The 25,963-nt window shown below is 41.7% G+C and overlaps 1 protein-coding gene across 1 annotated transcript; it reads left to right on the forward strand.

The window, feature by feature from the left end:
- The first annotated feature begins 2,595 nt into the window (after nt 1–2,595).
- On the forward strand, nt 2,596–10,474 carry PTGS2 (prostaglandin-endoperoxide synthase 2). Its single transcript, XM_015869891.2, has 10 exons — nt 2,596–2,767; nt 3,168–3,284; nt 3,392–3,535; nt 4,030–4,173; nt 4,579–4,760; nt 5,555–5,638; nt 5,788–6,034; nt 6,994–7,280; nt 7,446–7,593; nt 7,750–10,474. Exons 1-10 carry the CDS (start codon nt 2,716–2,718, stop codon nt 8,154–8,156), a joined length of 1,812 nt encoding a protein of 603 aa, XP_015725377.1. The 5' UTR covers nt 2,596–2,715; the 3' UTR covers nt 8,157–10,474.
- The last annotated feature ends 15,489 nt before the right edge of the window (nt 10,475–25,963 follow it).

Below are 25,963 nucleotides of genomic sequence, written 5' to 3' on the forward strand. Positions count from 1 at the left end.
TTTAAGAATCTAATGACAACTTTGTCTTGTGGAGTTCAGTAACAAAACAGAACAGAGTGTGGCATGCATTGTAAATGACTGACTTATTAGAGCTCACCTTGAAAATAAAGTGCTGTTTAAATGGCAAGAGCACCCCAAACATCTTGACGATATGAGTATCATCATTTATCATGCCATGCAATAGAAAAGAACCAGGGGGCAGTAACATTCAGTGAATCCTTCTGCATTTCCTGGCTATACAAACCATGGAGTGAGACACTGAACAGCAGCCCCACTGAAAGGGACTCGGTCAATAGCAAGTTGAACGTAAGTCAACATTGCACCCAGGCAGCCAGGAAGGCCAACTGTATCCTGAGGTGCATCAAGCAGAGCATTGCTAACTGGCCAAGGGAAGTGACTGTCCCACCTTACACTGCACCAGTGCAGCTTTGCGTACCATGTGCAGTTGTGGGTACCACAGTACAAAAAGGAACAGAACTGCTCAAGAATGTCCAAAGGAGGTCTACAAAGATGATAAAGGGTCTGGAGGGGAAGAGATGTGAGGTGTGGCTGAGAGCCCTCAGTATGTCCAGCCCAGAGAAGATGAGGCTATCTCATGAGGGGGAGTAGAGGGGGAGCTCCAAGCTCTGCTCTCTGTGACAATGACAGGGCCTAGAGGAATGGCATGGAGCAATCGGGGAGGGGCTGGTGGGGGTTAGGGAAGGAGTCTGTACCAGTGGCTGGTTGGGCACAGAGCAGGCTGCCCAGGGCAGTGGGCACAACATTCTCAGACATAGGGTTCAGATTTTGGGTGGTCCTGTGTGGAGCTGAGAGCTGGACTAAGTGATGTCTATAGGTCCCTTCCAAGCTAGGATATTCTGTGATTCAGACACTTTCTGCTTCTTTAAACAGAGCCATCATGAACAGGCCAGGTGGAGTTCTGTCTACTAACATGGGGGAAATCTGTGTTACTTTATATTCCACTATATATAAAACAATATCATCAGGAGCCAGCAAACTGACCTCAGTAAAGAACTGGGAATCCAGCAGATGTTCTAGAAAGAACCACACGGAACAGAAACAGGACATAAGGGAAACATACGGGAACCACCATCTCCAGAAATTTCAGTCTAAGTGAAAATGTTCAGGTGGAGGAAGTTATTCTGTTCCACACTCTGCTTCATCTGGAGCAAAGGATATTTGAAACAATCACTGCCGAAGTAAAAATAATGGTGATTTTTTTTTTCATGGACATTTTATATGTTAAACGCATAACAAACTTGTTAGTTAATGCAAAGACCCTCCACCTGGTGCTGAATACTGCCACAGCAAAAGAAAAGTTTATTTATAAGAAAAAATCTCATTCAATAATGTGATCAGATCTTGGTTACGAGCAGTCCCAAAACAACACATGAGGGTGAAGGACACCCTTTGGAAAAACAACCATTCCCCATCCCCTTATTTTCCATCATCCTGCTTCAACCCGCAGGGACAGGCTCCCAGCAGCCACACTGCTCTCCAGATGTGTGGCTGAGGCAAAGCAGTGCTTTGCATGGACACCTACACATATCTCCGTGTGTGTGAGCATAAAATCAGATGTGCCTTTTGCTATTGCAGAAGAATCACGCAATGACAGACCTTTGTGCGCTGCTCTCTCAAACATCTTGGATGACCTATTACTGGTGTGCACAAATCATTCAGCCTGTTTCTTCAGAGTCAAAAATAAGATTTTGTTTAAGTCGGACTAAATCCCTTCTCAAGGCAACAATTTGCAATGTAAACACCATCACCTCAAAACTCAAGCTGCATTGTTATGGACCCAATTATGGCTTTCAGCTCACGGAGTGTGCAGGCGGCGGGGGAAGCAGCAGCGGGCCCAGCACCGTGCAGCCCTTACACAACTCCACAACGTTCGTCCTTGCTGTTTCGTAACCTTCCATGCGCAACAACGAGTAAAAATAGAGGTAACGTGTGCGGGTTAGAAATCTGTGACAAGAAGCATCCCGTCTGCGCGCTGCTGGGAGGAAATGAGCTAAGATTTGTTTACAGTGTGGCCGTGCTCTGCAGCAGGGGCATTGTAAGGCAAAGGAAAGGGAAAAAAAAAACAAACCACCAGCATTGCTCGTTTTGAGGTAAGATTCCTAATAACGGGAATGGCAAAGGTGCAAAAACTAAGCGAAGTACGCCCGAACACCCGCCTCATCACGCAGCATCCATCTGCAGCACCACGTCCAGTGACAGGCGCTGCTTCGCGTGAGGAAACGCGCTTCACCAAAAGAAACTGCCCAGATGACCTCATTGAAAGCGAACGAAGCGAACGAAATTGAACTCTCCAAGGCCGGGTCAGCGGGGGGTCAGCGGCGTCCGGCGGGGGGAGCCCGGAGCACACGGTGTCCTGGCCGCCCGCTCCGCTCGCTCACGGCTCAGGGGCACCTCGCAGCAGCCCCGCACCGCTCCGCACCGCCCCGAGCCCGGCGCTCTCCCCCAGCGCCCCCTCGCGTCCCGCACAGAAGCGCGGCGCGCAGCAGGTGGGAGCGGGGGCCGGGCCGGGGCGGGGCAAGGCGTGCGAAATCCCCCACGCGTTGCGTTAGTTTCCGGGCCGGGGGGGGAGAGGGGTGAGTCACGGCGGGATGTATAAATGAGGTTGAGTACCTGCCTGCTGTAGGATTTCTGCCATTTCCAGCGTCCTTGGGATTTCTGTAGCTGCGAGGAAAGAGTAGAGAGGCTCGCCGGGATATGCTTCTACCCTGTGCATTGCTGGCCGCTCTCCTGGCTGCCGGCCACGCAGGTGAGTGGGGGGCGCGATGGGGGCGGGGGACTTCGGCTTTGGCTCTGCGTCCCGGCGGCGCGGAGAGCTCCCAGACAGAAGACAGCGGGCCGGGCCCGCCGCGATGCTCACAGCAGGAGCGCAGGTCTTCCGCTTTACGCACCGTATAGCTCCGAAGGCAGTGCAGCAGGAGGGGCTGTCGGACCCCCACTGTGTGTGGAGCTGGTTCGTTGCAGCCCGCACGGTGCACTTTCCAACTTGTGTCACTGGTGTTGCCCAGAGCTGCCCGGAGCCTCGTGCGTGTGGAACTCGTTCTGCTGCCCGCCCTGTGAGCACTGATGCACCTAAGATGCAACGCAGTACAGGGGCAGTGCTGACCCAGTAGAGAAGGTGCTCTTTTAACTGTTTGATTTTATTCCAGCCAACCCTTGCTGCTCCCTCCCGTGTCAGAACAGAGGTGTGTGCATGACAACAGGATTTGATCGGTATGAATGTGACTGCACAAGGACTGGCTATTATGGGGAAAACTGTACGACACGTAAGTACCTCTGATCTCTCTGCATGGAAATGGAGTCTGAGAACTCAATTACAGAATTGCAGGTTATAATGAATAGTGACTTCAAATCTTTCTGTCTTTGCTCACAGCGGAATTCTTCACGTGGCTGAAACTAACACTGAAACCTACGCCAAATACTGTCCACTACATTCTCACTCACTTCAAAGGAGTCTGGAACATCATCAACAATATTTCCTTCTTACGAGATACTATTATGAGATACGTGTTGACGTGTAAGTATACTTTCATGCTTGCAGTACTTCTAACTGACAGGAGCTACGTGTAGGACTTTAAATTCCCTATTTGATTAGTTTACTGATAAAACAGCAAGCTAAAATATGTTATGGGAAAAGCACTCCAAAGGGAACTTAGGATCTAAGGGTATTTATGCTTGGTATGAAATAAGCATTCAGACAAATGCATTTTTTTCCTTATCTTAAATACTGACTCAAATTTTGCTAATGCAACCTGCCCCATTTGTTATAAATTTGGTAGCTGGATCCATCTGGTAACTGGGACTTATTTGTATTATTTAGTAGCCATAAGTTACTGAAGTTAAATGGGATTATGCGTGTGGAGTTTGTGGATGCAATGGCTGCCAGAAGTACAGGGAAACCATCTAGTACTTCTTGATGGACTTCTTGTACTTCTTAGTCTCCATATATTAATATATGCCAAATACACACACACACACATATATATATTTATATTTTTTTTTTTCTTCCAGCAAGATCACACTTGATTGACAGCCCACCAACATACAATAGTGACTATAATTACAAATCCTGGGAAGCTTATTCCAATCTTTCCTATTACACAAGAAGCCTTCCACCAATAGGACATGACTGTCCAACACCGATGGGTGTTAAAGGTAAGGAATAAAACAGATACCTTGTGTTCATTTCCAGGGTTTTCATTTATCTTTTTGTCCTAGAAAACACCAACAGATCTCGTCTACATCTTAATGCACTGTTGGCTTTGAGAATAGCAACAAATGAGATAGATTGTGTAATGAGCTAAAAGATAACCATTCTGGTACTCATTATTGAACTGTGTTCTAAAACCAGGAATTAGAAAGCTTCTAATAAATTCAAAAATGTAAGCATGGGAAAACTGTGACTATAACAAACAAAAAGAAGATAGTTCCCCTTGTTAGTAAGCTGCTATTCTTTGTTAGAGATTTGAAAATGGGAAACGTATTTGGTTGTGAGGAGCAAAAATAAGTACTAAGCATAATTGCCATGAATATCTTGCTATAAGAAAACTCTTCTTCTAGGTAAGAAAGAGCTCCCAGATTCAAAGCTGATTGTGGAGAAATTCTTGCTGCGAAGAAAATTTATTCCTGACCCACAAGGCACAAACGTGATGTTCGCTTTCTTTGCCCAGCATTTCACCCACCAGTTCTTCAAGACAGACCATAAGAAAGGACCTGGCTTCACTAAAGCTTATGGCCATGGGGTAAGATCATAGCTTTGGAACTTGAACGCAGTGCTAAAGCTCTTAGGAGCTACCAAGCACTTAGAATGATATTTTACAGGTAGTCAGGATGTGCAGACACTCGTGGATATGCTGTGCAACACAGCAAGAAATTTTTGACCTTATGTGGCTGCTCTTTGGGCAAAAATCCAGCAACATGTTAGCACCTCTTAGGTCAGAAATGTCTGTACCAAGAACATAATTCTGCTTAAGATCTCTGTAGAGTGAGGACTGTGATTTCTTCAAAGAATCTGCTTCTTACCTAAAGCGTGCTAGATGCAATGGGTATTTAGAACTATTCTGGACTCCTTCCGCAACTGATGGAGATGCTTTGTACAGTATTTTGTTTTGTGCTGCTAATTAGGCAGTTTTAGAAGAACTTGAAAAGCAAATTTAGATTTTAAGATATTTATCTGCAAAAAGACAGTTTTGGGGTAAAGAAATTGTCCATATAAATATAACGTGCATGTCTAAAACAGATCTGTAACATCTCTGTATATATAAAGAGCTGTCTGCTTAATAAAATGCCATTGACACTCTAAACAGAGTCCTCCTAAATTGCCAGTCTGATTTAAAAACTTAATGCAGAGATTGCTGCAGTTGCCAGGAAATAATTTGGCTTCATCTTAAATATCAGTGTGTGATACTTATAAGGTAACAGTACTGTAATCACAAGGTAAACATCTGTGGATGCCAGATCATCTGTTAGAAATAGGACCTGTCCTAAAATAGGAAAAAATGTATCTTGTCTTCATGTTCTCAATATTATTTTACAGGTTGACTTGAACCACATTTATGGAGAGACCCTGGAGAGACAACTTAAGTTAAGACTTCGCAAGGATGGAAAACTAAAGTACCAGGTATGTCTTACATTAATTCCTTAAAATTAGCTCTTATTTTACAGCATAGCTTGCCTAAAGTTGGCGCTAGTGGAGTCAATGCATTGTGACTTATAAGCATTTTAGCTTATAATTCTTTCTTGCTTTTTCCTGTGCCTCCTCCCTGGCAGATGATTAATGGAGAAATGTATCCACCAACTGTAAAGGACACTCAAGCAGAGATGATCTACCCTCCTCATGTTCCTGAGCACCTACAGTTTTCTGTTGGGCAGGAGGTGTTTGGCTTGGTCCCAGGCTTAATGATGTATGCAACAATATGGCTGAGAGAACACAATAGAGTCTGTGACATCTTGAAACAGGAGCATCCAGAGTGGGATGATGAGCAGCTATTTCAGACTACAAGACTCATATTGATAGGTGTGTCACTTTTGCATGTGCAACTCTTAACATTCTCTTGAGCTTAACACTTCTACCCATTTTTCTGTGGTAGCTGCGGTAGATTTAATAAGAGGAAGAACTGTTTAATTGATATGTGAAGGAATAAATCTGAACCTTCATGACCCCACACTGGAACTGTATTTAAATACAGCTTTTTCCTGCCTATGTTAAACACCAAAATGAAGAAAATGAAGTCAAGTGATAGATAGTTCCCTTTATCTGAGAGAAGCAGAACTAAAAAGACAGGAAGCTAAGGTTAGTTTTTCAGAGTGAAACCCTGTGAAGTTAGGTGACCAGTTGCTCCCAAACGGTGGTAATTTCCTTTTCTTCTGGGACTGGCTCAATTCAGGTATACTTTGAGATGGGCTGTAGTGAAGTCAGGAAGCGGCGTAGAATAAAATTCTACATGTTTCTTAAGTTTTAACTTTCTGTGAAGTGGCATTATATCTTGTTAATGTTGATACACAGTTGGAAAAAGTCTGTGCCCAAATAGCAAATGAAACAGTAAACCAAGAGAAAGCAATTACGTGAAACAGCTCAGAAGCTGAAAGATTGCCTTTAGATGCTGACTTCCTTTTTCTCCTACCTTTATCCTAGGTTATTACTGTTTATGTTGTGTTTGATTATACAGTATTAATGGTTTTCTACAGATTTGGTAGAAAACCAAAGGAGGTGTAGTTTGGGAGAGGATAAGCAGAGTGGAGGAAGCTTTGCAGGTGGTAGGGAGGAAAGCTTTTCTCCCAAAATATAAATCTACATTCCGTAAGATACTACAGGATGCTAATGAGTGTACTATTCTTGATTTCTATAGTTCTGTAGGTTTTCTGTTTGTTTCCTTCCATAGAGAAGCCTAGAAATATGTCCTCAGAGCAGGGTAACTGCCTGGTGTTTCTTAGGGTAAGTGGTACTGACTTTGTATCCTGTTTATTCTCCAACAGGAGAAACGATCAAGATAGTTATTGAAGATTACGTGCAGCACTTGAGTGGCTACCACTTCAAACTGAAGTTTGATCCTGAGCTTCTGTTCAACCAGCGTTTTCAATACCAGAACCGAATTGCAGCTGAATTCAATACTCTGTACCACTGGCACCCACTTCTGCCTGACACTTTTCAGATCCATGACCAGGAGTACACTTTCCAGCAGTTCCTCTACAACAACTCCATAATGCTGGAACATGGTCTTTCCCATATGGTGAAATCTTTCTCCAAGCAAAGTGCTGGCAGGGTAGGTACATTCTCAAGTTACTAGTTAACAGAAACATAACTTGGGGGCATTGACCAGCAGAGCAATACATTTATCCAGAGCTAGTAACATAAAGATACAACTTTCTCAGCTTTCATCTGGAGGTCTTACTACTTTTTTTTTGTTGTTATTGTTTCTATCAAATAGGTTGCTGGTGGGAAAAATGTTCCAGCTGCAGTACAGAAAGTAGCAAAGGCTTCAATTGACCAAAGTAGACAAATGAGATACCAGTCCTTGAATGAGTACAGGAAACGCTTCATGTTGAAACCATTCAAATCATTTGAGGAACTTACAGGTAACAGTTTTTTAATTTTTCCTTATATACAAGTTCCATTTTTCCATAAAGTGGGTAATTGAAGCCTGCAACACTATTTCTGAACTTCAGCAGGATATTGTTGCTGTTTTTAAAAAAAGGACTTTCCACTTATGGGTTATTCATTAATAATTACAGGAGAAAAAGAAATGGCTGCTGAACTAGAAGAACTTTATGGAGACATAGATGCTATGGAACTGTATCCCGGCCTTCTTGTAGAAAAGCCACGACCAGGTGCCATCTTTGGTGAAACAATGGTAGAAATTGGTGCACCGTTCTCTCTGAAAGGACTGATGGGAAATACAATATGCTCCCCTGAGTACTGGAAGCCAAGCACCTTTGGTGGAAAAGTGGGGTTTGAAATAATCAATACTGCCTCCTTACAGAAGCTCATCTGCAACAATGTGAAAGGCTGTCCTTTCACTGCTTTCCATGTCTTAAATCCTGAACCCACGGAGGCAACCATTAATGTTAGTACCTCAAACACAGCAATGGAAGATATCAACCCCACACTGCTACTGAAAGAGCGATCTGCTGAGTTGTAAATTAGCCATCTAATTTATTTATTTATCTAAGTTATTCTATTTATAGCTCTAGTATTTAGAAAACAAAAAGCAACCCTCTGCATCCTCACTTTGAGGGTTGCCCTAGATTCCTTACTCAGGTAAGGCTTCATTTTAGAAAAAGGGATTTTCTGCATTTCTGTTCTGCAGTAGTGAATCCCTTGTTTAAAGCCTTCTGTAGCAGAACTACGTATTCCAAAATGGACCAAATTCCAGGTTTTTTTTTTACTTGTTTTAATACTTGACAAAAGGGTGTTAGGGTTGTTGTTTGTTTGTTTGTTGTTTTGTCTTCTCACTTTGATAGGTCACATAACACTAAAAAATCAAGTTATTGCCTCAGCAATTTTTTAAACTTGAAAATAGACCTTCAAACTAAAAAATGAGAATTTGATTTAATGAAAACTGCCAAAAGAGATTCTGAGTTCTGTATGAGCAATCCAAGATTAACAAATACCTTTGAGACTTGCTTGTTTATAGTCAGAAAATGCATTGCATTTATCAATGACACTACCTCTCCCTCATGCAAATAAGGCACTTTGTATAGTAATTTACATGATTGGGTTTTTTTTGTAAGTCTGTCCTTTTGTGTGGCATTACATTTCTTCATTTTTTTAATTTAATTATTAATTTAATTATTTAATGATTATAATAGAGCTTGTCTATTACTTGTTTTCGAAGCATGTCACTGAAGTATTATTTATGAGATGATGTTAACAGTGGTACTGAGCTTAGATATGACTGTCAGGCAAGAAAACAAGGCTGCTTGTATATCAGTAGACATTTTATTTTGTGAGTTTGGGGGAGATCTTAAAGTTTATTATTAGTATACTATAATACTAATTATTATTAGTATTAGTGTGTGTGGGGGGGCAGGGTTCTTGTTGGTTTTTATTTTTGTAGCTATAATTCTCTGGTCAATCTAAATTCTCTAAATGATATAAATCTGTCATTCTAAATAAAACTATACATTTCTTTTGTCCCTAGGGACATGACTGTGATATAGGTTTATTTAGCCAAACTGAAATTTATTGGGGAATAATTTAGGAAATTAAAAATTGTGACACCATGTAAACAAAAGCAGTACTGACTTCAAGGCACCAAGGCTTTGTTAGTCAAAGTCTGTATAAATAGAGCTCTAACTCGTGACTATAAACTGTTTATTGGGTTGGGGGGGGAGGTTAATGTTTTATTTATTAAAGTATAAACAAAGGCATTTTAAAGGAGTGACTTAAGCTCTAAGGAGAAAAAAAAATAATAGCTAGCTAAGCACAAAATATCCCAGACGCATTTGTCCTGGTCTAGTACTAATCTAGTCTTACTGGGGCACGTAAGAACTTAAGTGAGATCTTGTACCAGCTCTTCAACCTTTGCCTATAAGGGTATCTTTTTTTAATTTCTAGAGAGGAAATGTAGAAGATGATCTTCCCATAAAATCAGCTGGGGAACTGTAGATAAAAAGAATGTTACTTCAGACTGGAGTAGAGCAGCAACCTGGTATTCTGTGCCCCCAGCCAAAATTCCTTGGCTACTTGTGGAAAAGGACTTGTTTTATATTTTCATCTGAATCTCTTGAATGCTTGTAGAGGCTTGTGATGTGGTACTAGTATAGTTTGATTGTGATTTCTGTATTTCTTTTGATTTGTTTAAATATGCTGATTATGTTCTACATTGTGAACTTGTAACTGGTAGCACAAATGGCTGATTCCAGATCTCCCACAGCAGTTGATACCAGTGACTGATTTTGGTATAAATGCTTTGGGAAATGGAAGGGTGCTTTGTTTTTATATTTGAGGCACAAAGAAGGAAGAAAATTCAATAACCTCATACAAAAAAGAGGCCAGTACTGTGTTCAATTAATGAAAATTACTTAATTAAAAGTTAAGCTTGTAGCTGTCATTCAGACCACTTTTGGAACACACTTTGGGGCACTTACATACCATTTGCAAGGAAAACTGTATGGCTTAAAATCAAAGGAAGACGAGTCTGGGCAGGTTTAGTTATTTTGAGGTAGGTAAAAAAGAATTCATGAAAATAAGTTCATTTCAGCTGAGTCCTTACAAGCTGCTTTGGAAAGGAATCCAGTTTGCTCTACACTTTGTTCTCTGAAGCTGTGTTTTAACGCTTTCTGTCACCCAACCTGCTGGGCTTGGCTGGGTTCAAGTTGCTCGTGATAAATGTGTATGTTTGAGATTATTTATTTAAAATTCTGTGAATTGTTTTTCACTCTATTTTTATAGGTCAAGAATGGGGTTTTTTTAAATGCAATTGTTTATATAAATAAACTGAAAACATTATATTGATGGGCTCCTTTGTTTTATGCCAAGTATTGTTGAAGGAAATTGTACATCATCCAACTACCAGTTTCTTTCTATTTTGCCACTCATTAAAAGAGACTTCACTATGAAGCCCATAGAGCACTCACCATGCTATACAGCAGTGATGCTGTCTTGTGTATGGAAGTATTTTGGAGGGAGGGGTCACTGGTCAATTCATGCACCAGTGTGGTGGTGTAACTAATAATCCTTTGTGACTGCATTCAAGCTCTCCAAAGCACAAATAGTTCATAGTTGTTTCCCTCTGGGCTTAATAAACTTCAAAAGGGAAAGATGCTTTGGGATAGTAGTAATCAGAAACAGCCTCTTGTGTAGTACTTTGCCACTGCTGTCAGAGAGATACAGCACTGTTGAGAAGAGGCTCAATCAGCTGTGATGTTCTCTATGAACACCACTGATCATATGTCTTCCCTTTGCTTGAGGTGGAAAAATAGCGAAGGTATCTTTTGCTGGCTTTTGCAAAGGATTCTGCAAGTTGGAATGGTGAGTGATGGGATTAGGTTAAGAGAAGTAGTACAGTTAATAAAATCCTGAGGCAAAATTGGTTGCAATGGTTCTTCTCCTCCAGAAAAGACCTTGAGTAACCTAGTTTCTTCTCTTAATTTTCATTTCACTAAGGAAAGCTATAAAAGGCATCCCTGAGGAGATCAGGTACCTCATACTGCCTACCACCTCCACACAGCCACTGACCAAATGCTACTTCCAGCACCTATAGCATCCTGCTGTAACCGTCTCTGTTAGTTACCCAGCTCTGTATTGGCAGTGCTCCCTATTGCCCCTTCCTAGCACCTTCCTTTACCTAGTCACCTTCCTCACAGCCATTCAAAATCTCTGAGGCTCAACCCAGTGACTCACAAGTCCATACTCCCATATGACTGTCTTCCTGCCTCTGCTCTGTAGCTTTCCATTTCTAATAACATGTAGAGAAAAGAAACCTTCAGCAACTCTTAATAAATTCAAAACCAGTCCTCATCACTTTTGCCCTGAAAAGACATCTTGAGAACCCTTTCAAAGGTCTCTCTCCAGTCCCTCTCCTGGCCTCAGACAGAGGGAATGGAATCACATGAAGAGCTTGTGTGAGCAATGTGGGCTAATTTTTCTTTATACCCATTAGTGCTATGATTTAACTCGCATCTGGCACATTTCTTAAGGCCTTCTAATGTGAGGGGAGATAAATATTTCCCTACCTGCTCATGGGAGATGTGGCTGCTGCCAGTTCCTTCAGGGAAACCACTGCTCCTCTCACACATCTGCCCCAGTCCCTTAAACATCAAAGTACTTTGGTGAAGGTGGCGAGAGTGAGCAGGGTCTGTGGCCATGTCTTGCAGGCAGGTTCCTGTTGGTGGCTGCTCTGACTCAGCAAGGGAGGGTTCAGAGCCTGTCCTACAGCTTTGCTTGAGCATTCCAAGAAACAAAGTGTGCAGTGGAAGGGAAGCAAGGGAGTATACATCGGCATGCTGTGCTCTCATCTTGAGTAAAAATAATGCAGAAATGCCACACATCTGGGGCCCAGTAGTTGTACTTAGTCAGTCTCAAGCATATCTGGGGGATTTGCTCAGTCATTATGTTAGGGAAAAAGAGGTTATTATAGGTCTCCCAAGTAAATGTAGGTCAACACAGCAATTCCCAAGGCCCAGAGCAGGGAAAAGTGGCCATTACCCCTGCAAACACTGATCCCAAAAGTGCAATAGGCATGTCCTGAAAAGAGTGGTGTGGCACGACCAGGCCCAGCACTTCAGAGGGCAGTGGTGGGCCAGCTCTTCTGTGAGCCTGGAGCAGCAGGGTGCTCCATGAGGGGGCATGGCAAAGAGGTCATCTATGCAAAAAGCGTTTCAGGTGAGCGCTGCCCTAATTAGGGATGGGTCCATGATGGATAGAGCATGATGGATGAGATAGCTCAATCATGGAGGAGCTCCTCCTTCCCTCTGAGCAGGGGCATGTCCTGATGATACAAGAGGCAAGAATGTTCCCCAAGGGAAACCTGCCCTGTGAAAAATGCTTTCTCTTGGGACTGGGCTGAGGTAACTGTTTCACCCAGAAAAATGCCAAAAATGGGAGGGGAAGGAGAGGGTCAGCATCTGAGCCACACCTTGAAGGCAAGTCCCTCAAGGAGCACAAGAATTGAACACTTCTGTAAGCAGGTCACCATACGTGATCACCTTCATTGAGGGCTTTGGCTGTACATCATTTCTCACTTGCCCACTGCGTAAGAGCTCTTTATGGGCAGTGAGTCGGAGCCTCGTGGGTATCTGACCAAGTTCATTACTTCTGATGCACTCACTAGACTTGTGCTTACCTTTATGCTGGAGCACCAATTCTCCCAAGACAACTGCCTTAAACCCTAACACACAATACCTGCCTCCCAAGAGGCATTTGTAGCAGAAACAGCTCCAGCTTTCCTAGAAAGTGCTCCTTTAGCTTTCTGCATAATCCACAGAAAAATCAGCCAGGTAGTTTGACCAACCTGTAGGAAGAGCATGAACGACAGAGGAGGCACAGGCAGAAGAGATGCCTCTGACAAAAAGACGGACATCGTTTCTTGTGCCTTGCACTGCCACAGACACTGACACTGTGGAACAGTGCTGGAAAAGGCTTTGGCAAAGACATGCTGCTTCCCTCCAGAAGTCAGAAAGAAAAAGGCTTGGAAGATGTAAGGCTATATGCTGGGCAGAAAGGCTGTAGAAAAGTATTCTAAATATGGAAAAGTAGATGAGTAGAAAAATCCTAACCTTGTTTTTCCTAAAAGACATACAAAAACCTGAAACCACACAATGCAGAAACACAGCGTCATCACAAGAAACATCACAATGAGAAAACCTCTCCTTGGCAAGAGCTGAGTACTCATCTTACCTCAGTTAGGGGCTTCAGTTCTAAAATAATGTTGTATTTTGATATAATTGGTACAGCTATTTTAATTAATATTGACTACAAGAGACTTTCACAACCGAAAAATTCACTACTTTCCTCATGTGCTGTTCAAGACTGGGATGTACATGCACATAGAAGTCAAGAAAGAGAAACAGAAAGGGGTGAGACAAGGAATGCACAAATATTCCTTTTGGGGATTTTTTTTTTTTTTTCTGGCAGAGAAACCAAAGACTGCACTGAAAATCTCAGCATTCCCTCACAGCCACAGTAAGGCTATTTACCTCCACATAGAGGTAAAAATCAAACAGTTGGATGTGGTTTGGCCAAGTCAAGAACTGAACACAACCAGTACAAGATGATATTACAGTTTATGAGGTCTCACTGGTTTTCCATTGGGAGAGGGCTTGCCCAATGCTTATCATAGAATCATAGAAGGGCTTGGGTTGGAAGGGCCCCCAAAGACAATCAAGCTCCAACCCCTCTGCCAAAGGCAGGGCCAGCAACCTCCAGAACTAATATTAGACCAGGCTGCCCAGGGCCGCATCCAACCTAACTTTGAACACCTCCAGGACCGGGTTATCCACAGCTTCTCTGGGCAGCCTGTTCCAGCATCTCACCACTGTCTGTGCGAAGAACTTCCCCATGATATCCAATCTAAACCTTCCACCCTTGGGCTTAAAATAATTTCTCCTTGTCTTATCACTATCTGAATAAAAAGTTGATTCCCCTCCTCCTGATTCCTCAGTGCTGGCAAGCCGCACCATATGAAGAAAGTACTTATTTGCCATCAGGCAAGTAGCAAAGCACAAAATTACTAATTTTTGGGAGGAAGGCAAATAATGTTCAAAATGACTATTTGCAAACTACTATGTACCATTTGAGAATTTGGTCCATAGTAGGGTACATTACACAGAAACTCTGACTTTCACACCTAGTTTTTTAGATTACTTCATTCTGTAGCCATTTTCAGTATCCTACTCAAGCACATAGTGAAAATCCTCTTCTTCCCCTTGCTTCTTACTTTTGGTCACAAAAGTAAAATTTGAAAGTTTTTTAAAGAAACAAAACAACAGCAACAACAACAAAAACCTCTCAAAATGTGTATGAAAAGGAAGGGGTCTTAAGAAGTTTGCCAAAATTGAGAATTTATTTATTACATCTGCTAACCAACTCTAATCCTTATATTCTTTTTTCCCCCCCGTTAATTAATAGGTCTTCCAAGAAAAACACTGTGAAATTACAGTGTCACACAACTAGGAGCTCCCTGCTTCCAAGTGCTCAGTTCTTTACATATTACAGTAGCAACCTATTAATGCTTCTGTATAAGGACAACAAGAAAATACTCAAAAAAATAAGGGAGGATCTTTTGCAAAAGGCGCTCTATTTTTTCATGGTAACCAGGTGTAGCTCATTACTTTGGGCTTACACAGTAGTGGATGTAGGTGTGTGCAAGCATCCTTGTTGAAACCTGCCCTGCTGACAAGGAAATTTAACACCCATTCATTTTCTGTAAAATGACTGCATTTGTGGTAGACATTTCTATGAGAGCACATGAAACTTTTTACCATTTTCTTCCCCACAAAGGTGAGCAAGAGGAAGAGTTGGTTGAAAGCAATCTCACTGAGCATCATGTTTCAAGCAGCACCTTGCCTTGTCTTGTTTTGTGCCATATGCAAAAGATCTACCCAAAGAAAATATTTTCATAAGTATTCATCAATGAACCATATTGCATGTCTTGCAGCTTCAACATAACACTCTAATGCGTGACTGCTACTCAGGATATTTGATATTTACGAATTTATGCTGGCATGTCTTCAGATATAGATAAGACCATAACTCCCAGAAGTAACAAGACTGTGGAATAACACCCAGCCAGGCATCAGTTGTTCTGTATGATTTTAAGCCCTGAAAAGCTTCAGTGAACTCTGTCAGAACAATAAAACATGGCTAAAGGCAGAAGTGCCAGTTCCAGATACATTCTCGAGCACTTTCAAAACTTTACCCTGAGAACTGACACTGCTCAATGTCCTTTCAGTTGCAGCTATAAAGCCTGTTGCCTGGACAATATTAATTAATCCTACTTTACTAATAATGGCATAGTTGCTAAGTGGCAGTCATAGGTAATAATTAAAATAAAAATTTGTTGAGGTTGTTCAGCTGTGAAATACAATCTTACGTAAGATTGTGATGTAACGTTGGTGATCTGATCATATCTTAGAGGAGCTGTTAAAAAGGTATTATTTCCTCTGACTCAGGAAAGTAGAGTCTGTTCCATGTAAGTCAAGGTTAAGATTTCATTACATAGAACTTCAGTGAAAGTAGCAAAAAATGCATTTTGAAATTAGAAATTGACTGAATTTGCTCAGTGTAATAAAACAACACAATTTCAGGCAAATAGTTGATTGAATATATGGCAAATTTTTATCCACAGAGCAACTAAATGAGATTCTTTTCACTATTTTCTAGGTGAAATATTTCAATATTTGACATTATACCTTGATTTTTGATGGTAAACAGCAGACTTCTTTACATGACAACGAAATGCAGGTTCTTTTATAAATTAAAAAAAAAAAAAAAGATACAAATTAATTCAAAACACAACTTGGCATCAGTGTATAGCAAATTCATTTAGACAGACTCTTTAATCTTCATTCTAATCTGATATTAAGCTTATGGTGAAACTTCATTGGGCTATCCCAGCCCTTGCTAGCATGACACAGCTCTCCTGTGTTCAATCAGAGACAGGGCAGTAAGTAGCATTGGGCTGGGGAGATGCTAGCTCTGAAACCAAGGGCACCTGTTTATAGGCCACCTACGCCACCACTCCAATCCAGTTATTTGTGGATTGGCAGAGTAACCAAATGTCAGGACTTCTGCAATGCCTGTTAATGAGGTTGCTATGTACTATGACAGATCTCACCTTTACACCTTTTTGAGAGGTTTCAGCAGCATGTTTAGTGCTTCTTTATTATTCTTTTCTGGCTTTGCAGTTTCATTCTTGCAACAGCTTTCCAGATTCTGATATGCTTAGGCAAGTCACAAGGATTCTGCATCTTAGCCATCAGTTCTCAGCAGCGGAAATGATAGGAACTAACTCCCATTCAACACCAAGAATGAATCAACCACCTCTCCATCATACAACTTCAAACTCAGCTGCTGCTTTTTCACTTCCTGCATGTCATACTGGATAAAAGCTCACAAGTTCCTTCGCCTTTGGAGCGCATCCCAGGACAGCACCTTCCCAAGCAATTCACTTTCTGTATCACCAAACCTGCATGCCTTCCCAAAGTAGGTGGTTGGGACAGGCAGAGCTGCACTCTGACACACTGATTATTTTTCTAAATAGTGATTATTTGGAAACACATTAAAGGACTCCAATTATCATTACTCTTCAATATCCCCTGCCATGCCCTACCCTCTGTCAGGGCTGACTAAGAGCTGCCTCCCCAGGGGGAAGATTTTTGTTTTCTCCCAGGGAACAAGACATGAACGGAGGAGGGAAAAATCAATTTCCAACATATCCTTTTAGAAGACACTGTTGGCAGATGCTCCAATTGTTTTAGCACAGAAATATGTTACATGGAAACAACCATTAAAGATAAAAGCTATTTGCTTAGGGTAGATTCTTTGTGAAGCAGAAGCACAGGAGTTGTGCAGAAGTGTTGTAGTGATTGCAAGATTTCTCAAGACTCCTCATTGCTCACCTCACTGGAAAAAATATGCCAGAAACCTGCTAATCAAGTTCACAATCAGCAGCCCTAGGAGGTGAGAGTCTGTGAGGCTGCATTTGTCAATGGCCATCTGATTCATATAACATAGAGGGGAACACAAGTGTTTTTCCACACCAGTATTATGATAACTTACTTAGAACTACCTAGACCAAGTCAAATACCATGTAAAAATAAATTTTCCACAGCACTTCTGGAAATAACCTCCGGAACAGGCTTAGCAAGTCCCAGCAATAAACACATCTCCTGCAAATAATTCCAGCAAAAACATGAAAGATTGGCGGTAACAAATTTTACGCACATCTGTGTTTTAATCTGCATTTCTTCCTTCAGACATCCGTGACTACTCTTAGTCATTGCTCCTTTTAATGAGTTGCAGGGGAAGCACCAGCTTCATCCCACTTTGGCTGGGGAGAACTGGCCTAGTCTCCAGCTCCAGCTTCTAGAGAATTAGAATCTCTCAATTTCCTCTTTTTGAGGAAAGATTATTTCCACTTTAAAATCTCTTACTCAGTCATACTTAGTTGCAAATATTCCTCAGAACTCTCTTAAAGCCTTTTATGCAAGTAGAGAATACTAACCACAATCTTCTTAAATACTTGCTTGTTCAACGGTTGATTCTACAATTCCACCAGCTATTCTAATCAACACTGACATCATAGAAGTTGCACGTGCTTTAAATAATGTCATTCTGCTGAAAACACCATCTGCAAATGTATGCCCTTTCCAAGGAGGAACTGTTCTAGCAGAATCCATATTCAGAAGGATGCAATGGATAGACAGGTACAAAGCCATTGTTAGACTTACAAGTAATTTGTTAGAGGACAGAAAAAAAAACCTATCAGGTGTTATTAAACATAAACCAGCACCTTTGGGCTCTCAGTACAGTGAAACAACCTGAAAAATTCTTCTAGTAACTCAGTATCAGCTTTAGAAGTTAATTTAGAAAAGCAGAAGAGTCTGTTTGCACCTCTGACTTTGAAAAGAATGGACAGGCAAGCATCCTAGAAATTGTTCCCATGGCATTTCTGACACTTCAGCTTTCAGTTATAAGATGAACCTACAAGAGTAGCCTATACCCCAGATCTTCAACCCCTCACCCCCTTACTGACCAAGGCGGACTGAACAATTATTTGCTTCAACATTTTCATAATGGTTGGTTTGAAAAAAGATTTGATTTTGAAAAAAAGGATATACTGTCTTCCAAGATATAAAAACTGTCTGCTCTGTAATAAAATATACCGGGAGAACTGAAATTCAGAAGATGTAAATTTTCTTAAGTGTCTAATATATATGTTTATATATATATATCTGCTCCAAGCTGCATTTCCACAGGAAATCCCTTACTTCAGAAATTAAGTTACATTACTTATGATTCAGTCCATGAATGGGTAGGCAGCATGGGAGATTATGAATAAGATTCCATGCTGTTAAATGGCCATAAATGCACCTATCTGAATAAAGCTTTGAAAGAGCAATCCATCATCAGATTTTGGACTAGTCTAGATTTGTATGACTTGCTGTACAGTTGGAATAATCCAAGAATAATTGTAAATAGATAGCCAGAGGGTATCTATGGGGAAAAATTCGCCAATTCTGAGGCCTTCAGTAAAGATGGAAAATGTTGAAGCTTGCCACTAGAACTCCACAAAGAAACTATCTCCAGAAAGAGATGCTGCCTTAGTGGTGGTCAGCCCTTAAATGACATCTAGGAGAGGTGAAGTCAAGCTCCACCTCTTCCAGGAGCACAGCTGAATTACCTTCACCTGTGCTCCCGCAGCTGACCCAACACTTGCCTCAGTGGTTTAATCAGAGGTTCAGGCTACAGTTAACAGTTTCCCATATACTTGCATAAAGTAAGCCCAACCTTCAAGTTCATAGCCATGCTTGATTTTTCTCATGTAAGGCCAAGTTCTCCTTGCTCCATTGTTGGTGTCAAATATTAAAGAATTTAATAATTAAATTTAAGTTTTTGGTTCACAAAACCCCCTCTTGATTTCCTCACTACACTACCTGTTTCTCATAAGCCTTAGGGCACAGATTCTAAGGTGATAAGAAATAGTAAAGTGAATCTATTTGAAAACTGAATTTCATAAATCATCTTCTCTGAAGATTTTCTATACTAGCTTATTGTATTCAGTCAGTTTCTAACAGTTTAAATCTGGCTCACGTTAAATACAACAAGAAGGGATTCTATAGGTACATTGGCCAGAAGAGGCAAGCCAAAGAGAGCATACCTTTTTTGGAAAATGAGAAAGGAGAACTGGCTATGACAGATACGGAGAAGGCTGAGGCAATACATTTGTTTTTTGCTTCAGTCTTCACTGGCAGCCAGGGTTCTCGTATTTCTCATGTCCTTGAAGCCTGCATCCCTGGGCTTCTAGGCGGGACCTGGGGGAGTAAATCCTCCCCACTGTAAAGGCAGAGAAAGTTCAAGATCTCCTCATAAGGCTGAATGCATACAAGTCCATGGAAGTGGATGGCATGCATCGCAGGGTCCTAAAGGAGCTGGCTGAAATGGCTGCTGTGCCACTCTCCATCATATTTGAAAAGTCCTGGCTGTCAGACAAAGGCCCTGGGAACTGGGAAAAAAGTGCCCTGGTAAAAATAATAATAATTTTTTTTAAAAGTCATATGCAAAGCCAGTTTAACTGCTTCCTATTTATTGCTTTCTGAGGTAAGAAATTCTGTGTATTAGTGAATCTAATTGTAAAAGTTATAACAAACATCTTCAAGTTTTTCTTGTCATAATTTAAAATACTCCAAAGCAGCATAAAATTTCTTTTTGGCTTCTTGTTTAGTTTTACACACAGCTATAGTATATAGATATATATGTAGGAAAAAGAACAATTTTGATTTGGAATAAAATATGACTCAGTAATGTTACGATGAATGATGTAAAGTTAATGTTTAAAAGAAATATAAACCTATTAAGATTGCCGAAGCAATATACAACTTTAGCTTTACTCTTCACTGATATAAAATTACAGAATCATAGAGTCCTAAAGTCCTATAATCATGGAATCATAATATGGCTGGGGTTGGAGGGGATCCCAAGGATCATCAAGCTCCACCCCCCCTGCCACATGCAGGGCTGTCATCCTCCATATCTAGCCATCCAACCTGGTCCTGAACACATCCACGGATGCCTCTCTGGGCAGGCTGTTTCTCACCACTCCCTGTGTGAAGATCTTCCCCTTGACATCCGTCTAAGCCTTCCCTCCTTCAGCTTAAAACCATTCCCCCTTGTCCTGCCATTGACTACCAAAGTAAAAACTTGGTTCCCCTCCTGTTTATAATCCCCTTTTAAATACTGGAAGGCTGCAATGAGGTCTCTTCTCAGCCTTCTCCAGGATGAATGAGCACAGCTCCCTCAGCCTGCCTTTGTAGGAGAGGTAAAGAAGTCAAAGCAAATGAAATGGATAAATTATTTATTTATGATAACAGGGCTCTGTAACGGGAAAAAATACTGTGAAAAGAGAGTGCTAAGGTTCCCCTGCTTGATCATAACACTTAGGTAAAATGCTGTATTTAACCCCCCATTATTTTTCTTAACATTTTTCCAAATTACTTATAAATACTTATATCACTAGCCAAGTTTTAATCCCTTACCCTGTCATCAACAAAAAATGAAAAAGCACTGTTTGCACACAATAATCAAGCCGTTGTTTTCAGACAAGGTGGGCCTCTGCCCATGCCATGGAAATTCACTTGTAATTCTTTTCAAACTTTTCCTGGCCTTTTCCTGATCTCATACAAAACCATCTTTAATGAGACGTTTATTTTGCTTAATAATATTGTGTTGAGTCTAGTCATAATGAGTAAGAAGTGAACATGTGGAGCCACATTTGTTCAGAACTTGGAGACATCCTGCTGAGAAAACAGAAGGTTGTTTTTACCTCTTCAGATTCTGGAAAGAGAGGAAATAATTCTGGATGGAAATTTTTGGACAATTTCATCCTTTGTTGGAAAGTTCTATTTCTGTGGATTTGAGCCAATCTCAACTAAGTCGTCCTTGGGAAGTATTTCTCAGGTCTAGCAAGGAAATTCTGGTCAAAACACAGCTGAACTCTTCCCTCTCCTCTCTATTTGATAGATCACACTGAGGCTTACCCTGGTTTCCTCTCTCATGGATGCTTTCAGACAAGTGCTCAGGATAAGCTTTTTCAATGCTTTCATCTTTGTGATAAGGGCATTAGTCACCAATATGTTCCCTATGCAGGATCACTCTTTACCCACTGATCACTTCCTTGGTTTCTCATTTAAAAAGAAATACAACTTCAAATTTTCTTTACAGTTCACCATCAAATAAGAAAAGTTTTGTAGGATGACAAAGCCTTTACTGTCTGGCACTAACCTGTGCAAATGTTTCTCACTTCATAATGGGTTTAGCACTTCAAAACATTGACAGTTTTCTCCAAAAGGTGGTTCCTGGAAAAGCACACTGTAGAGTTGCCCATTTAAGCATGAATGTTTAGATAGAGACTGTAAAGTTAACGAAACACTGCAATTAAAAAATAATGCCGCGCCAATCAGTTGAAATGCTCCAGTTAGCTGCTGACTGCTGATGAATATCTCACCATCTCTCCCTCCCCAAAATACAACACATTTAGTTGTTGACTGGATTCAGAAGACAGTAGGCAAGTAGGCAAGCAATGCCTTTACTTTTCTGTCCAGACTTGCATTTCATGTGCCTCTATTTACCATCAATAAATACTACAAGCATTTGGAATCTTTCTGTCCAAGAGGGAACTGCCCTATTTGGAGGCCTGTAGGATCCGCTGGTTTATCTCAGGTTTCCCCTCCCTTTCCTGGCTCTAAGAGTGGAAGGGAGCAGGAAACACACAGGCTACCAAGCCAGGCTCGCCCCTCTCCCATGAGGTGTTGTACTGTGAACAGAAGGGCTGAAGATCCAAGTCCAGAGATACTCATTGCTCATGCCAGTCTTGTAAGATGTCAGTGGGATCTTTGACAAAAAAGACACTATGAATGCCATGCAAAAAAAGCTTGAAACACTCTTAGGAGTGACAGAGGGCTGAGACAACATGCCAGGACAGGACTGCATACTCCCAAGCCCAACAGGCTTTTAAAAGAAGTGCTCCAGACAAAACTACATTGCATTACCTGAATGGTGGTCCTTACATCTCCGTAGAAAAAAATGTATAAAACAGCATGTATAAGTTGTCTTGGGGATGAAAGTATAAGGAAACACTGGAGATATTTTATATTGTATTCAAGTGAACTGGTATATAGAGAAAGCTCTTAAAGTTCACTACACATACAAAATACAGTCATTACCAAGCACAAAAAGATATGCTAGAGTAAAAGTGTCTCTGGGAAGCAAAATAAGTGTATTTAAATTGACTAGGAAGAAATAAAATATGTTTGTTTGTTCCAGACTACGACATCCTTTCTTACATAGACTTATGAGCAACGCAGAAACTGACCAGCCAGATGTTTACACCAAACCCATTTTAGCCATACACAGTACCTAGATATCATCGGGCACTGATGTGCCCAGTGGCCAGGCCCATTCTGAGCTAACTCGAGTCACCACAAAGCCAGCCTGACAATGTTTGTTTAATGGAAAATGGAATCTGCCTGTGTGTCTCAGATGTACTGGGAATAAACCTAAAAACGCCCATCTATGGGATGCAGTCGTCCCTGGGGCTGCCACTGTGTCAGTAGTGGGAGGCTGCAGTCAGAAAGCAGAGCAGCATCACAGCATGCAGGAGGATTGTCCCAGCCAATCCAAAGTGTAAGAAAATGTGTGGCATCTCCTGTGCACATCTCCTGAGACATGTAGCATAGGACACTAGAAGTGAAAACTTGGTTTGGTGTCAGTATGCACCACTGCAGATGAAAGAGGAAACCCAGAAATCTCTCTTTTCAGGTGGGGACATTTGTGAAGGAAGTTGCTGTGTGAGTTTGTTTCTCAGGTACTGCCAGTGGATGTAAGTTGATAGACGCTGCTGTATGGAAAAGCACTATAGCATCTGTAAGTTGTTCACTGGCTAGTAGCAGTGGGAAAAGCCTTGCAAAAACCTGGCCAATGCTCTTACTTCCATCCATGCTGTAGCTCTCCCATCCTTTTTTGTGCCTGTGCTACTCCGTTAGTTATTGCTATTTATATTGTCCTGGTGCCCAGAGGCCTCTGTGGGGAGCAGCTTTTGTGATGTAGAAGCTAAGAAAAACACAGACTTTTATGTGATGGGTTTCCTTTCTAGTAGGACAAAACACAGATGAGAAGTATCAGTGCTGTGGTATTTTCCATGTGTAGAGGGAAAAAAATAGCAAGGGAGCAGAGTCAAGGATGCAAAGGGACCAATGAGAGGAGTAAGAACATGATCAAGAGGCAGTATAGAAAAAGGAAAAAAAAAATCAACTAAGAATAAAGTAAGAGCAGAAAGGCAGTCTGTGATGGAGAAAAGCCAGTGAAAACACAGTGTGAGGTCAAGCAGACAAGCCCTCAGTGTGGGCCGTGGCAGAAGCAAGCAGTACGCCAAGGCCCAGCTGCGTGAACAGCCCGGCACCATGGCTGCTGGGACAGGGGGCTGCAGCTGTGCTGGGGCCTCCATTTGCACTGGGAGCTGCCCTGGGCCAACATGTTGGCCAGCACATCCACAGAATCTGGATGTACCCTTCACACTTCTTCTTTCCAGCACTTTCCCCCACTTCTAATTCCTTTGCCTTTTACTACAGTCACCAATTCCATTTGGTCCTGTTCTTATCTCCCCCTTCCCCGGTCCTTTATTTTTCAGCCTTTTTCCCCTTACTTTTTCCCCTGTCCCCAGCAGCAGAGTTGCCCAACAAAGTTTTAATCACTTTTTCAGAAATTTTTCCCCCCAGAAGGTGCCAGGTCAGTTCTGACCAGGAAAGCTGGGCCACAAAGACATTACATTCAAATTTACAATTCAAAAGTGACTCTCCCAACAGTTGGGGGAAAATAGGTGGTCCGCTTTATATAGCAGATGAATCCTCTCCACCTGGAGTACACATAGTGCCCCAGTGCTCAGCACATTGTCCCTGCAAGTGCTGAACCAACGGCACTCATTTTTCTCATTACAAAACGTTGCCAAAAGAGTTGGAGGAAAATGCCAACTTAGATTTTTAAGATATATTTCTGTCAGAGATAGCCAAATGTGTTTCAGATAATAACCACATGAGGGGCCTCCAGCATTTTTGACACTTTCCTGTGTGGAAAACAGATTTTCCAGCTGCTGGGAACAGCTGGAAGAGTCCAGCACATCATCCTCCTTTGGGATATAGCAGCCCCCGCGGCACACACCCACCGGATAGCCATGCAAGTCCCTGCATGGAAGGAATTTCCAGGGCTGATGCAAGGGTCTCCAGGAGCATCGCACCAACAGGTGACCTCTGTAGGCGAGCTCCATGCATTTGTCATCTCCTATCAGTCTGTCCTTGTGGAGCCCACTTGCAAATCAGCTGGATGAGACTTGCTAAAGCACACGGTGAGAAAACCTCACTGGGGGGGGTCACTGTGCTCCAACATAAGACAGAAGGGGCCACAGAGTTTTGCAGCAGGGGTTGTTGGGAGATGTTTGTCACCTTCTGGTCTCCAGAATAAGCTGGAAGAACTACTTGGGGGTGTTGCATAAGTACACAGAAAAAAATCATTATGTGTTCTTAGTGTGAAACCACATCAGGCTAGGGAGATAGGGCTTCTTTCCCAGGCAGGAGATGGGTACAGAGCTGGAAGAAGCTTTGTTTGAAACCATGTGTCTGTCCTTTAATTACACTGACTGGGAACAGGAGCCCCTGCGATCGCTTTCCACAAGAGGAAGAATTTCTGCTGTGAGCCCGGTATGGGCTGTTTTGCAATACTGGCCACTGAAATCCTCCACCATGGCAGGGCTAGCACTTTGACAATGGTAAATCCCAGGAATCTTCTCCCAAGGGGAAGAGGCAAATGGTGGTCTACCTCCTGTCCAATCCTTCTCCTCCTGCTTTAGGAATTCAACTTAGCTGTGACTTAGAGGTCCCAAAAAGGAACCTTTTCTTCTCTGTCCATGGACAGAGCTGTGTACCTACAAAGAATGGTTCAGAGCATCTCAGTTGTCTGAAGTGCTTTTATTTTTGAAAATCTTCCTAAAATTTCTGAAATCGTAACACTTGCTATAGCTTCTTGATCTATGACTTACACTGACATATAGGGGGAGAAATACGAGTCACTTGGTAGTGATGAAATAAAATGAAAATTCTAGGATTTATCTTTAAACAACCTAGAGTAGCAACCTCTCCATCTTTTAGAGGGTTTTGAATGTACAGGAAAACCAAAAGATGATACAATTTGTAAGCAGAAATGATTTCTGTCCTCTCAGCTATTAATGCTGTCATTCAAGCAACAATATACTGCCCAGAGTAAAGCATTTCATAGAGAATAATGTTATCACATTACCATAAACCTGAATTGTGAGAAATCTAATAAAATAAAACTCCTTTGCTTTTCAGCCCAAATGCCTACAACTGGAGACCAGGAAGACTATGAAAACACAGAGGCTTAGGCAGCAAGGAGCTATATTATGACACTTGAAAAGTTTTTCGTAGCCATACCTTCTCTCATCTATTTCCAGAATAGCTGCATAACAACCCGCTTATTTCAGCATTTTTTGGAATGGCAGCAATAGTTTTAAAAGATTTTTTTCCAACTCCCTGGGCTCTGACATTGTCTGGTTATTAATAGGAAAAAAAATGATGACTTATAGAAAAATGCAGCTATGCAGACTAATTGTTTTTCCATTTGCTTATTTTCTGGCTAGCACAATAGCACCCAGACATGACTGAGACTGCAAGCTCCAGTGTAGGATAAAGCTTTCAGGCCCGTTAAAACAAAACCCTT

This window comes from Coturnix japonica, chromosome 8 (assembly GCF_001577835.2).
Source record: "Coturnix japonica isolate 7356 chromosome 8, Coturnix japonica 2.1, whole genome shotgun sequence".
Classification (NCBI taxonomy): Eukaryota; Metazoa; Chordata; class Aves; order Galliformes; family Phasianidae; genus Coturnix; species Coturnix japonica.